The sequence below is a fragment of the Lutra lutra genome, chromosome 6 (genome assembly GCF_902655055.1).
Source record: "Lutra lutra chromosome 6, mLutLut1.2, whole genome shotgun sequence".
NCBI classification, from domain to species: Eukaryota; Metazoa; Chordata; class Mammalia; order Carnivora; family Mustelidae; genus Lutra; species Lutra lutra.
In genome coordinates, this window is record NC_062283.1 from 100063271 (window position 1) to 100078431 (window position 15161).

Consider the following 15161-nt stretch of genomic DNA (forward strand, 5'->3'; position numbering starts at 1 on the left):
TTAATTTTGTTCATTTTTATTAATACAGAACATACTAACAGAACATTATCTTTAAATATAATCAAGGTTACAAATAAACTGTTACTAACCAATAAACAAAAAATATTCACTTGACTCTCCTCTTGAATCAAAATTCTCTATTAGGTAGTACAGTTATTTTCCTCTTCTTATTTTTAACTGTCTTATGATTTCAATGAAATTTCTTAGCTTTTACTTATTAAATAATTCCTTCAATTGGGAAACTTCATATATCAAAATACTTCCTGTAAGTCAATGCATTCTTCAATGCCTTCTACTTAACCTTAACCTAACCCATATTGCAATAAAATGCAATATGATTCTCTGAAAGTTGAATATGACATCAGTATTTCCAAAAGATGAGCATAAAACCCATAAGAAAGAAATGCTTTTCCTCCCCCACCATGCTTCACATAAGCCATGTGAATGTTCCACATTCTTCATAATTAGTAACAGTAATCCCTTAAAGCTCAAATGACAGGAGACTGGAAGGGAACTGGGCCATCAATGAACTTGTAGAACAGATAAAACTCCAAATGTATTTTAAGATTCTGTCTTCACCACAGATGAGAAAGTGTTGGGAAGGTCTTCAATTTTTCTTTAGTGGCACCTTTGGTCCCCTAATCAGAAAAAAAGAGATGCAGGATGGCAGTCCTCCTTAAACAACATAAACTCAATCTGGATAGACTGGCAAAAACCTTTTCCCCCAGTGATGTATCCCAGATAATAAACTGCCATGTGCAATAGGGTTAATTTATCAGAATAAATAACAATATTCTGAAGGACTGACAAAACAAAGGGTATTTTTAGACAAAGAATACCCTATGCACTCAGAAATTTCAGGATAATCATAAAGTAAGTACCTCATGCAAGTAATATTCTACCAGTTAAAAGTCATTATGAACTACAAGTTCTTTTAACTGAATTTCATGTTACAAAACTTATGAAGTGTGGCACATTTCTATTACCATTACATTATTTGTTTTTTTTTAAACATATATTAATCAAAACTGATACATTACCAAGACCTTTTGATTTAAAATATAACTGAAGGGAATCATTACAAACTCTGAATAAACAGCTACTCTTCTATACAAACATGAGTTTTAAAAAAAAAAAAAGCTATTTCAAAGCAATTAAGCCATCTCTGATTAAAACATACGTTTTCATGCATGTGAAAAAGTAGGTTTACATTCAAGAATAAGTTCCAAAGCAAACAAATTATAGCATTTATTCAATAAGGAATATTAAAATAATTCCAGTTAATAGAAAATAAAATAACTTTAACCATATATATATTATAATTTACCATGTGCATACTGTAAAATCTCCAGAATTTATGAAATTTAAGGAATTTATTTTTAAAGTATGTTTTAGGAAAAACTAACCAAAATAATTGGTACCTTAACTAAAAAGAATGTGCATACACATCCACATTTGACTATATACAAAAATTGAATGAAATATAAAAGAAATGAGGGTTACTGTTTTCTAAAATTTCTACAATATAACATTAGTACTTAAATCAAAACTTACCTGCAAAATAAAAACAGCTTGAGGTATTTCCAATGCTGAAGCAAATTTCTGAATGTTAAATACCACAAGAATGAAAAGTCTCCTTTGAACATTTACAATTGGTTTATAGTTGAGGCAGAAGATGAAGGTCTGCCAAGAAGTTTCCCCATCTCACCTATGTATCCCTTATGAAGTATAAACTTCAAGGGAAATGATCACATGTAGAAACGTATCAAGTGAGTTGGGGTTCCTGACTGCAACATCTTCACCAAATAGAAAAAGGAATTTTAAATTCTCCCACCCGAGATCCACCTGACCTCTAGACATGACCATTAATTCCTATGCTAGACAAGGTAAGCACGTCCTTGTCCTTTGAAATCAAAGCTAAACTTGAAAAAGAACTGTACTGGATAAATTGAATACAGGAACCACCTCACCAAAGATGGTACTTTAAGCCTTTACACACGACACATGAAAATGATGAAGTGTTTTATTTAATTTGGTCTTTCTTCATCGTTTTGTAACTCCAAATCCTGCAAGGTTAGCAAGTCATTATATTCATACATCTTGTAATCCCTTTCTCCACACAACAGGCACACATATACAGCATCATATGTCAATATAATATTATCAACACAGCATAAACATTTAAGCAGTATATGCATTTCACAGGAAAGAGGCTCTATGCATCATATGGCCTGACCCAACACAAAGCAAACATTAGAATGCCATTTCAGCAGTTACAGTATTGATATGATCAATATAGTTAATTTGTTTCATACCCGTCATGTATTTCCATAAGACATCCATAAAGAAGGAGCAAAGGACAAAAACTGCTTTTTAAAAAAAAAAGTTATGTGTCAACTTCAAAAATGACATACTAACCAGACATCGGCATTCGAAAGCTAGGTTGAACAGGACTGGCCTTGATGCACATGCAGTAAATTTGTTTTCAGAATATAAAATTAAATGGTAATGTCAGCAGTATTACTACTGTTTCTATATTTATGATTAATTACTAGCAGTACAACTCCCAGAAGAAAGGAGATGGATCCAATAGCGATGTAAGCAATCCCCAAAAATGGATTTTTTCCTCCCATCCATGAAATAGTGCTCAAGATCATCCGTTTTCGTCCATCAAAAGAATGTACAGGGTAATCTGAAGAGTGTATAGGAAGACTTTTCCATGTCTAGTCGATTTTTAAAATACAACTTAAAATCTGGCATTTAATTGCTTGTAATTCATTGGTATAATTCCATGATACTTAGGCAGCACCTTACTCACATTTTCTGATTCACAAAATAATTTTATAGTTACTACTTTGAAGCACTGAGTTAGCAAGTTAAACATTAGTAGTAAAAACCATATAGTTTATAAGTAAAAACAACTGAATTCAAATTAAGGGTTATATGTGTTCTCAGATACTTTCACTCTCATTACACAGAAGGGACAAAAGGCCACAAAGAAATGTGATGTAGAACAAGTATTTCAGATGAACAACAATAAAACCCATCGAGGAAGAGAAGACTGACAGACCAGAAGAAAAAGGAAGAATAAAGAGACTGAAGGTCTCTGTGAGCCAAAAGAGCATGAATAAGAGAGTAATTATGAGAATGAGAGGACTCTGAACACAAGGTCAAAGAGTATGATACTGAAGTTTTAACTTGTTTATTTGGAGCAATGACAAAACTCACGGTGTGACACAGAGCTGATGGCTGAAAACAGAGCAGAAGTGAAAGGTGGACTGTTAAAGAGATTTTTAAAAGTGGGACACCAGTATATTGGATAAACTATCTACACGGACCAATTCTAAGATTTTGGGGAGAATTAGGGCAGAGAAGACAGAACTAAATCCCTGTTTGAAAGGTTTTACAACCTTTTCAAAAGCATCTTTTGAATCAAGTTTAGGCCCCATCTGTTTCTCTAGCTTCTGCAATTTTCCATCCCCACGGATAGGCCCTATTACTTCAAATGGCAGGCTCTGCCAGTTTCTTATATCGATCCTTATCAAATCAATCAATCAATGACTAAAGTAAGAGTTCTAACGAATAAAACACTTGAGGGACAAGGTATCAAATCACCCATCTAACCTCTCTCTGTATCCCAAGACCCCAAAATGGGCTTCTGTCTTAATTCTAGTATCTAAGTTCCCACCTTGTAAGTAGTTTTTGTAATTACCCGTGATGCTTTGCAGACCCAAATTTCTTGCCTCATCAATTTCTGAGAGCCTATATTCTTCCTGACAGCTCTCTTTTCAATGCCTGGGATCCAAATAGTCTGTTAACTAAGAAAAAGTACTGAGTACTCCAAAGACGTCTCTTTATTTTGCTCTAGGCTACAGGCTTATATATGCCCTTATACCTTACTAGATCTTCTGGATTCTAACTGTGACAGAGTTGCCTCCTAAATTTGGCAATAGCCTCAGGATAATGTTCTATCAGCACCTTAACTAGGTCTGTCTGTGCAAAATTGCTCCCATCAGGGGGCCTAGGTTACAAAACTTGGCTACTTTTAGCCTGTCACTATCAGGTCATATTCAGTTGCATACTTGGGTGCAAAATCAAGAGACTAAGGATCCAAAAAGACATTTCTTTCGAAATTAGGTCTATTAATTTAACCATTCGCTAATGCATTATAAAACTGAAACTATACACTCATAACTAACCTGGATTATGAAAACTCAAAAATACAAAGATCATTTACAAACATTTGAGAAACTTTTTTCTTGTTGAAAACAAATATTTGAGAAACTTTTCATTCATGATATATGTAAGCACTGGGTTATAGATTAAAAAACATAAGGACTTTTGTTTAGAATAAAAGGCAGTGTCCAATATTTTCAGCTAAGAAAGACTTTGTATCCAGGCCAATGTGGCTTGGTCTGACTACTTGAGTAAAGTAGCTAGGGATACAGCCTGTAGTAGTTTTGTAGCTGATGGTAAAGTCATGGCCACTGGAGTCAATAGCTTGGTTATGAACCCCAACTCTTCTACTTATTACCTGTACAACCTGGGGTAAGTTACTTAAATGCTCTATGTTCCTGTATTCTTGTCTATGACATGGAGATGATAACCATCTCATAATGCTTCAATTAAATAAAACAATGCATGGACAGTACTTAGTAAAATGTTGACATATAATCAGAATGAAATAAATGATATTTATAAGCACTGAAAGGTACACCTGAATTATTCATGTGGAATAATACAGCTAAGGATAAAAATGTTTTGGTACTATGAATGGAACAATAGTTATAAACAATTATGTTGATGCGAACTAGCATCCACTGATTCTTAATATCTAAAAATATACATTAAAACAGCCCACTACCATCAATACTTATTTAGCATCAATTATGCTCACTGGCCTTTGAATTAAGCTCAATTACAATCTCCACTGTAGAAATATTTAGCTTATTAATAAATGAAACAACAGCATCTTAAATAATTTTACCAAATAATGTGTTTGAATCCTAGTACAAAGTACATCAAAATTTAAAACTTCTGGAAGATAAAAAAAGATACTCTCATATATCCTCACATACTCCTGTAAAAATCATAACTAAAACAGAGTATCATCTCATTTAACTGAGATAAGGCTGAACAACACTCCTTTCAAATTCTATCAATCTGTGCACATGGCCAAAAAAGGATACTGTACGTGATATTCAAATAGTATCGTCCAGCTGGTAATGTTGGATGTAAATCACTTTTCCGCTCTATAAGACGATATAACTTACGAAAAGTAGGTAATGCTGCAGTACGCATCCAAACAATAAAATCCTCATTTATGAACCCATTGTTATCTGGTTCAGAATCCAGCATATACACTGGTTTAACCCAGTTTACTGGCTTTGTTGTACCTTAAAAAAAAGGGGAGGGGTGAGAGGAGGGGACAAAATATTCAATTCTATTAAGAGTTTCACTTTCACTGAAAAGTCACTCAAATAAAACAAAGACATACAATACACAATCTAAGTATTTTTCATACTTCAAAGGTATAAATATATTCTAAGAAAGTTAAAATTTAGAGACAAACCAATTTCTCATGTAACAACAAATAACTACAAAGATTTGATGACTATCTCCATTAGGAAAATACTAAAAATTATGCCATTGAGTATATACCAAAAAGCAGATGATTTGATGCAAAGATATAATGACAAAAAAAAAATTACATTTTGAAATTGAGGCATAGTATCAAAAATAAATTTTAATTTATAACTATAATAAAAAACTGGATCTGTTTAAAAGAAACTCACCTGTAGTTTTAACACAATGGCTGAAATGCTTTTAAGAAAATACTAGAAAAATTCAAGATTAGAAATACACATTTCCTTTAGAATTTCAGTACATAGGAACATTCAATATATCTTACCTAAATTGGTGTGAAGTTGAGAAACGTTTTTTTAAAAAGAATAAACATTTTTAAGATTCTAAAGATAGAAAATTTTAGGTACTTCATTAAAACTCCTAACTTATATCACATTTTAAAGAAAATTAGTAAATTTTACCTTTGAATCGTTCTTTTAGACTTTCTCCTCCAGAGGGATTTCTGAATTTCACATTTTTATCTGTCCACCAAGCAATGCCTTTCTTTTTCAAAGGAATAGGTGTAGGATAAGATTCGTTGCCAACAAGAAATAATTCTAATGTATCTAAACATAAAAAAGAAGATACTGTTAAATACTGAAAATCCATAGCACCTACTATACTCTATGAGAAATGAGGATCTGGTATCTACTCCCAAAGTGGCTGAGCAGGAGGCAGGTATACAATGTACATTTGCTCCTGACTACTTATACATGAATTATCTATGGTAATTTTATAATCCTAGATGGACTTCTCTTTCTTCAATACAGTTAGAGGTCGCTTCTCCTACATGGCTAACTGAGATGTAGTTAAGGTCAATGTTTTAATATTAACCCAAGTAAAATAACTTGCAGGGTAAATCTGCTTCTCCTTCTTTCCTTTAAAAAACACATTCTTACCCAGTTTCTGGCTTATCCATTTCTCTAGCCATACTATCGGATATGGTAGCCTCCAGCTACATGGCTACAGAGCCACCGAAACTACGGCTGGTCCAAATGAATATGTTTTGTAAGTATGTATCTCAGAAATAAAAAAATCTCAATACAAAAAAAAAGGATACAAAATATCTCATTCATCCATTTTATATACTAAGTATCATTTATAGGTAAAAAGATGGTATTTGGGGTTCAATAAAATATATTATTAAAATTAATTTTACTTGTTTTTGTTTTTAATGTGACTATTAGAAAATTTTAACATATACGTTTCTCACATTGATGGTTTAGATTATATTAGTATCAGACAGTGCTGCTTTAAATGATCAACTATAGCTTCTTTGTACTGGTATAAATATTGAGTTGGTGGAAAAGGCAGCCTGCCTTTTATTTTGTCATATATGAAATACGAAGACTAGCAGAATGTTTCTGCTTCTTCTTCCCAGAGCGAGATTCATTCTTAAAAAAAAAAAAAAAAGGTCACAAAACATTATAATACCCCATTAAATAACTAACTGATATATTTATTTTAAAGTTACTTGGGGCACCTGTGTGACTAGTCAGTTAAGCGTCTGACTCCTGGTTTTGGCTCAGGTCATGATCTCATGGGTCGTGAGATGGAGCCCTGAGTGGAGTAGAGTGCTCCGACTCTGCACCAGCAGGGAGTCTGCTTGAAGATTCTCTCCCTCTACCCCTACCCCGACTTGTATATGTGCATAGAGCTCCTGCACATGCGCAAGTGCTCTCTCTCTCAAATGAGTAAATCTTTAAAAAAAAAAAAGTTGCTCAATTTCTCAACTTCATTTATGTTTACTAACCCCTACCCCACTTGCATATGTGCATAGAGCTCCTACACACACGAAAGCACTCTCTCTCTCTAATGAATAAATCTTTAAAAAAAAAAAGTTGCTCAATTTCTCAACTTCATTCATGTTTACTAGACTATCAAATCAGTATCAATAAATTATACACATTTTCCTATTTATATATATTCATAATCTGTATTTCTTTTTATCTGCATCATACCATTAAACATGCTGTTGGCAATAGCTCCACAAGGAGCAATCGGTTTGTCTTCATTTCTTCGATAAGGCTCACATTCCTTACTGGGATTCTGATGTTCAGAAGGAAAAGAAGAAAGAAATTATCACATGGGCCTCTGGGAGAACTACGAGCTAGCCTAATTACTGATTATAAATTCAGTCCCAACATGTGTCTCACTTGTAATGCATACAGAATAATTCTGTACTGTAAAGACTGTAACACCACATTTAAATACTCAATTTTTTTTAATTTTTATTTTTTATAAACATATAATATATTTTTGTCCCCAGGGGTACAGGTCTGTGAATTGCCAGGTTTACACACTTCACAGCACTCACCTTAGCACATACCCTCTCCAATGTCCATAACCCCACCCCCCTCTCCCAACCCCCCTCCCCCCAGCAACCCTCAGTTTGTTTTGTGAGATTACGAGTCACTTATTGTTTGTCTCCCTCCCAATCCCATCTTGTTTCATTTACTCAAATTTTTTCTTAATGTTACTGTATTACCTTTTTATGTAACCCTTCCTTGCAAATACTTTGTCATATATACATATATCAAATTGACTTTTTAAAAATTTTCTTATCAACACAAAAATCATATCACAAAGTTTTCTGCTCAAGAAAAATTAAGAAGCAGTCTATTCTCAATCCAGTTGTGACATGATAAAAGGAATCTTCAATTGAAAGTAGACTGCAGGGGCGCCTGGGTGGTTCAGTGGGTTAAAGCCTCTGCCTTCGGTTCAGGTCATGATCCCAGGGTCCTGGGATGGAGCCCTGCATCCGGCTCTCTGCTCAGCAGGGAGCCTGATTCCCCCTCCCTCTCTGTCTGCCTCCCTTCCTACTTGTGATCTCTGTCTGTCACATAAATAAATAAAATCTTAAAAAAAAAAAAAGTAGACTGGAAGCTCTAGTTCCACCTATGTACTATATAACTTTGGGCAAGTCCCTTGATTTACCTGGCTTAACTTAGAAAATGAACATATTCAACTAGATAATCTCAAATTTTGTAATTCTGGGTTAATCCTGTGGTTCTACATCAAAGGAAGGAAGGAGGGAGGGTGAGGTTTTAAATACAAATAAACTCTTCAGTAGGGGATATATATTCTAGCCACTGAATTCTTCAAGAAATTTTAATAGAAAGGAAAATATTTTTTTACTACCTACGCATCAGAGATCCTGAACTAAGCAATGCTAGATACTTTCCAGTAACTGGTTTAGGAAAGCCATTTATTGAGTACCTAATATACCATGTATCCTGCAAGGTATTAGACACAGAAAAAGCAAACAAAAAAATAAATAAAGCCGCTGCTTTTTAGCTCACAGTATAACAGAGGAAACACATCCATATACAACCAATTATTATATGAAATAAGAGCCATGAAGAAGGAGTTTATAGTCATTCAACATGTATTTATTAAATGTCTTCCATGTGCTAAGCACTGGCAAGGTGCTTGGTATATGGTGATTAAAATGATCCTTGCCCTCATGAGCATATAGTATAGTTGGGAAAACAGAAGACAAATAAGTAAATATGTAATTACAAATTGCAGTAAGTGTTATGAAAGTGGTATGCCAAGTAATTAATAGGGGAAGGCAAAATAAATTACTTTAGAACCTATGATAAAGAAAAGCTTGTTCTGGAGGTAATATAACATGAATTAAGACCTAAAAAAGAATAGAAGGCAAGCATCTCACGAGCAGGCAGAAGAGGGTTTTAAGCAGAGATAATAATACAGGCCACTGAGAAAGAACTTGTTATTTCTGAGAAGATAAAAGGAGAATGTAGTTAGAGTATGGGAACAAGGAGAATAACGTATGATGACACTGGAGAATTATGCATAGTTCAGATCATCCTGAGATTTTACTCCAAATGCCAGTAGACCACTAAAAGATCATTTAAGTGGTTATCTACATTTTTCAAAAGATCACTACAGCGACTATGTAGAAAATGGCCTGACAGTAGGGCCAGAACAGATGATATGGAGAGAGTTGGGAATGCATGATATGGGGAAAGTTTGTTAAGCAAGGTGAGAAGTGACTTGGCATAGGGTATGAATGAATTAAATATGTAAAGAAGTTATTTTGTATCCAAGGGCACTATAGAAAAGAGCAGCCCTCCACATGAGAGGACTTCCAGGGCAAGATTTAAACCAGTATTCTAGGCAAATAAAATGTAAATGCTGAAGGGCAGATTACTTGGTCTCAGGAATGGTTAGGAAGAAGCATTCACCCAAGGCAGCCAGGCCAAAGATACATGAAAGGTATGAGTTGGAAATAAGGAAGTAGAGTGGAGTGGTAGGTTGACAGAAGATTGTGAAGGACCTTACACACAATGTTTTAAGTAACAAAGACTTCAATCTGTCCATTCTTAAAATCTTCAAAACCTTTGAAAGCCAGCTGGTCTTTAAAATCATGTATTTGGTTTAGCTCAGAGATCAATAAATAACAAACTATACCGGTTTTTATAAATAAAATTTTATTGGAACACAGTTACAGTACACCCATTCATAAGTATTGTCTATGGCTTACTTTCATTCTACAGTGGCAGAGGGGAGTTGCTGTGTCAGAGACCATATGACCTGCAAAACCGAAGGTATTTACTGTCTGAGCTTTACAGAAACAAATTCATCAATTCCTAGTCTAGGCCAAAAGCTTTTTGCTTGCAGCCTGTAAGAAAAGAACTGATCTCTGTTTCTTCTGCTTTTAGCAAAGAGAGGGTGTATCTAAATAAAGGAATTATAAAACAACCACCGTTTTCCAGGTCTCTAAACACACCCAATCTATAATCCCAATCAACAAATTCAGAAAGATCTAAGAACTTGGTGTGTCTCACAGAATATCACCTTCTCTGGATTTGAGTCCTAAAACCCCACATGGTATTTTGCAAAATATTGCAGACCTAACCAGAATCTTTCAATAGACATGTTATTTCTTGAGATCCCAAACATTAGGAATGATCAATAAAACCAGTAGATAACCTAGAGGAGTATATGCTTACCAGGAACATTCTGGTCACAATATAGTCCTAAACTGCATTCTAAGAAATTCATTATATCTAAGAAACCCAAAATAGCTCTGGAACTCTGAAGGTTTGCTACACTGGCAACACTAACATAAAATACTTGGGGACCAACCACTACTACGAAAAGTTGAACAACAGTCAGGAAACTAAGATCCTCTAGCCCCACATTGGGCTCTCTGCTCAGCAGGGAGCCTGCTTCTCCCTCTCTCTCTCTGCAGCTTCCCCTGCTCCTGCTCTCCTGTTCAATTTCTTGAGCTCTCTCCCTCAAATAAATAAATAAAATCTTGAAAAAAAAAAAGGGGGGGAGCCTGCTTCTCCCTCTCCCCCTGCTTGTGCTCTCGCTCTGTCAAATAAATAAATAAAATCTTCAAAAAATAGTAATAAAATAAAAAAGCAAAAACTCTCACTAAACAAACTACAAGTAAAAAGTAACACTTTAATTTCATCCTAACATATTTAAATTTAACATTTCTAACTAAGCTATTACCACATATTCTTATTTATATCTACATTTTCATATTCCCATCATTTTACTTACAAGTAAAGCACTAGAATCTCCATTTAGTTGACTATCATCTCGAGATTTCACGTAACGACGATGGTTTTGATAGAAATTAGACAGTCCATAATACATAAACACATTGCCCTAGAGAAAAAGAAGGGAAACAATTTTCATATGAAACTGTTGTGTATAAACTTGTTTCATGCATACATAAAAGCTAGTCATTTGGACTTTACTAGTTTAGAATTTGTGATAACTTAAAACAAGTACTGGAGTGAATCCTACCAATCCTTAACAATCTAAAACATTACAAACTGTAAGTAAGGTTAAAGAAGGTATGTTAAAAAATTCAAGAAAAAACTTTGAAATATCCTTAAAGACTTCAAAGAAGTACTATTTGCATGGAAAAAAAGCCCTCAAGATGTCTATTAGCCTATTCTACTTTCAACTTCAAATTTTCTCCAATTCAGATTGGTCTCCACTGAGAGTCAACTTTTCAAAGGAGTAATGGTCTAACTTTCATTTATTGTCCAAGTTAATTCTGAACTTGAACTGAGACATAAAAAATTTCTTAACAACATGCTATATAGTATTAGTAATTAATAAATTAATAATTAGTAAAGTATCTAAGTTAATGAGCTAATATATAACAATCGAGAAAAATGCTCTAATATAGTTGGTGGAGCCAATTTAGAATAACTTGGGAAAGAAGGGTGACTGACATACACTATAATTATTTAGAAGGCACCACAAAACCATCTTGAATGACTTAAGGTTTTAAGAGGTAGCAAAAACATTAAGCTATTTTCTCCTTTCTGGTTGCTACTTCTATAGTCTACAATCAAAAATAACTCAATAGGGGCTCCTGGGTAGCTCAGGTCATGATCCCAAGGTCCTGGGATCAAGCCCCACATCCGGCTCCCTGCTTAGCGGGAAGCCTGCTTTTCCCTCTCTCTCTGCCTGCTGCTTCCCCTGCCTGTGCTTTTTGTCAAATAAATAAATAAAAATCTTTTTAAAAAATAAATAATAGGGGCACCTGGGTGGCTCAGTGGGTTAAGCCTCTGCCTTCGGCTCAGGTCATGATCTCAGGGTCCTGGGATTGAGCCCCACATGGGCTCTCTGCTTGGCAGGGAGCCTGCTTCCCCCTCTCTCTGCCTGCCTCTCTGCCTACTTGTGATCTTTCTCTCTCTCTCTCTGTCAAATAAATAAATAAAATCTTAATTAATAAATAAATAATTTTTAAAAATAACATTTTAAGTAGGCTTTATTTGATTTGCTATTTTCACATACACAATTACTTATTTAAAATTTTATTTTCAAATGTCAAATTATACAAACTTTCCCATTTGATATAAAGAAAATGTTCACATAAGAACTATTTTTGGTTATCAAAAATATCACAGAAACAAAGAATATGCTTAAAAAAAGATAATCTCAATTAAGAAGCAGTACAGTAAATTCAACTTATAAACTGAAAAAGAAATCCTTTCAGTGAATACTGAGACAAAATAACTGAAAAGTCTGTCAGTCCAATGCAAAGTTTGGTCTTGTGAAGGAACCCAGGATCCACAAAAGAATGGGCTTTTCAGAAAAAGTTCTAAAGTAGGTGTTTTTGGATGGGGAAAGAAACAACTGAAGCTTTCAAGACTGTTTTATCTCAATTCTGTCTGTTCAGACAAAAACAGAACTTCTTTACAGTTTTCTCATCACAGTGAAAAAAATCTGAATTTTTGAGGTTTAAAATTTATATGTGATTTCTGCTGAAACAAAGTAAAACAAATTCCTGTCTGCTCCCAAATTTATTTGCATGTTTTTTAAGATAGTGTTAGTCCTTTTTTTTTTTTTTTAAAGATTTTTTATTTATTTGTCAGAGAGAGAGAGAGAGAGCGAGCACAGGCAGACAGAATGGCAGGCAGAGGCAGAGGGAGAAGCAGGCTCCCCGCCGAGCAAGGAGCCCGATGTAGGACTCGATCCCCAGGACCCTGGGATCATGACCTGAGCGGAAGGCAGCTGCTTAACCAACTGAGCCACCCAGGCGTCCCTAGTGTTAGTCCTTTATTTCAGTGCACAAACATCTACAACCACTAGATGGCAACCACCTGCCGGGGACCACAAAAGTCAAACAGGCCTTTTAAGAAAATTTCAATTGTAGAAAATCTAAAAAGTTGACAAGTATTAAACTAATTTTGCTTCCTGAAGAATAAAACAATTTTTTATGCTGAATTTTTAGGTAAAGGAAAGCACAAACTAGTTTTGTCATGTCTATTCTGAATCCTTATGTCCTTTACCATCGGCTCAATTTCCAGTAACAGGTATGAATGCAAAAGATATATAACTACACACACACACACACACACACACACACAGAGTAGTGTTCTAATTGCTGTCAAGACATAAAAGCTCAATAAGGTTTCACTACGTGTTTGCATTTATGGCAATTCATATCTAATAGAAAACAAGACAACTAAATAATGAATGACTTAGTAAATTTCTGAAGTAAACTTACTTTAGTATTAAAAGTAGGCAAAATTATTTCATATAAATGATACATTGATTTGTAAAATAAAATTTTCCAGTGAAAAGATAAAATGTTTTAAATTTAGTTTATAAAGTACTAAACTATTTAAATAAATACATGATATTTAATTACCAGACAGCATAATGCAATAGTCAAACAAAACAATGTTCCTCAAAAGGATATGGACTTTGCTACAAAAATGAAATTAGTAAAAAAATTTTAATAAAACATCAATATTTTTAAAAGCAGGGTTTTTCTAAGACACTGGGAATACAGACCTCAAATGACTGTTCCAGTGTGAAGTTAATGGTACAGTAACAAGGTGTCGCATTCGGAGACAAACATTTATTGCAGGGACTAGAAGGGTCTGTTCCGGTATAATCAATCTGTAAGAGAAACACAAAGTAAGCACTTCCTTGGAGAAAGTGGATACACTGTGAAATAACTTGCTATTAGAAGAAAAAAAATGAGTCCAATGAAGCAATGTATAGCCCAGAAAAAAAAGTTTTTAAGGTTATCTATTTTGACAACCTAAGGTAATAAAAACTAAAAAGGGTCCTACATTATTCTACTAGCTCATCTTTCCAAGTAAATTCCTCTCTCCTTTTTACCAGGAGAAATATATTTATGCATAAAGTCAGATAAAAATTCTAACTGCATGATATATAAAGATTTAAACAGCTATATAAAGCCTAAATAATTAAAATAACAAGTGAGGGGTGCAGGGGGTGGGGGCTCAAGTCAGTTGGGCATCTGCCTTTGGCTCAGCTCATGATCCAGGGGTCCTGGGACTGAGCCCTGCACTGGGCTATCTGCTCCCAAAGAGCCTGCTTCTCCCTCTCCCTCTGTTCCCCCTGTGTTCTGTCAATAATAATAAATAATAATAATATAATAAATAAATAATCTCTTTAAAAAAATAAATGAATAAAAATAAATTTAAAGAAATACCAAGTTGATACAGAGATCAGTAAATCAGTTATTGCTCTTAAGTCTTCCAATCTTTAATACTTTTCAGTCACCTCAGCTTCCATGGTATATTTTTAAATTAAAACAACAACAACAACTAGTAGGTATCTCAAGAGCTACCATTTTCTTAAAAACCTGATGGTGTAAAATAAAGAATTTGTCTTGTCTTTGTCCTGGTTTCCTGGCAAGGAGCTTCTAAAACCCTTGGAATTTCTCCAATGACAAGGGGGTATCTGTTTTTGATAAGCCCCGTGATTCACACACTATAGTTTCTGCTAGAGACAGCCCAGGATGGGGGCTAGTCACCAGAAAGACTATGTATGATTAGGGACTTTGGCTCAGCCCAATCTCTGGGGAGAGGGGAAAGCCTGGAAATTTAGTCCAGTTATATGGGCCAATGTTTAATCAATCATGCCTGTGTCATGAAATGTAAAAAATAAAAATAAAAAAAACAACTCTGGAAACAGAAGCAGAGGGGTGCTTCCTGGTTGGTTAACCCACTGATATACCAGAAGAGTGATGTGCCCTGATTCTACAGGGAGAGGGC

At 34.5% G+C, this 15161-nt stretch overlaps 1 protein-coding gene across 2 annotated transcripts in view; it reads right to left on the reverse strand.

Moving 5' to 3' along the window:
- The window catches only part of TMEM30A (transmembrane protein 30A), a 36889-nt gene continuing 21728 nt past the window's right edge, over positions 1–15161 (reverse strand). Inside the window, exons 2-7 of one of the 2 annotated variants that reach the window (XM_047732384.1) lie at positions 13927–14034; positions 11167–11274; positions 7587–7674; positions 6048–6191; positions 5190–5396; positions 1–2692 (exon numbers count right to left, since the gene is read on the reverse strand). In XM_047732384.1, the coding sequence (XP_047588340.1) occupies positions 2499–2692; positions 5190–5396; positions 6048–6191; positions 7587–7674; positions 11167–11274; positions 13927–14034 (849 nt within the window). In that variant the 3' untranslated portion in view covers positions 1–2498. Of the gene's footprint in view, positions 4718–5189; positions 5397–6047; positions 6192–7586; positions 7675–11166; positions 11275–13926; positions 14035–15161 lie in introns of both variants that reach the window. The other variant, XM_047732385.1, reaches the window with a different exon arrangement.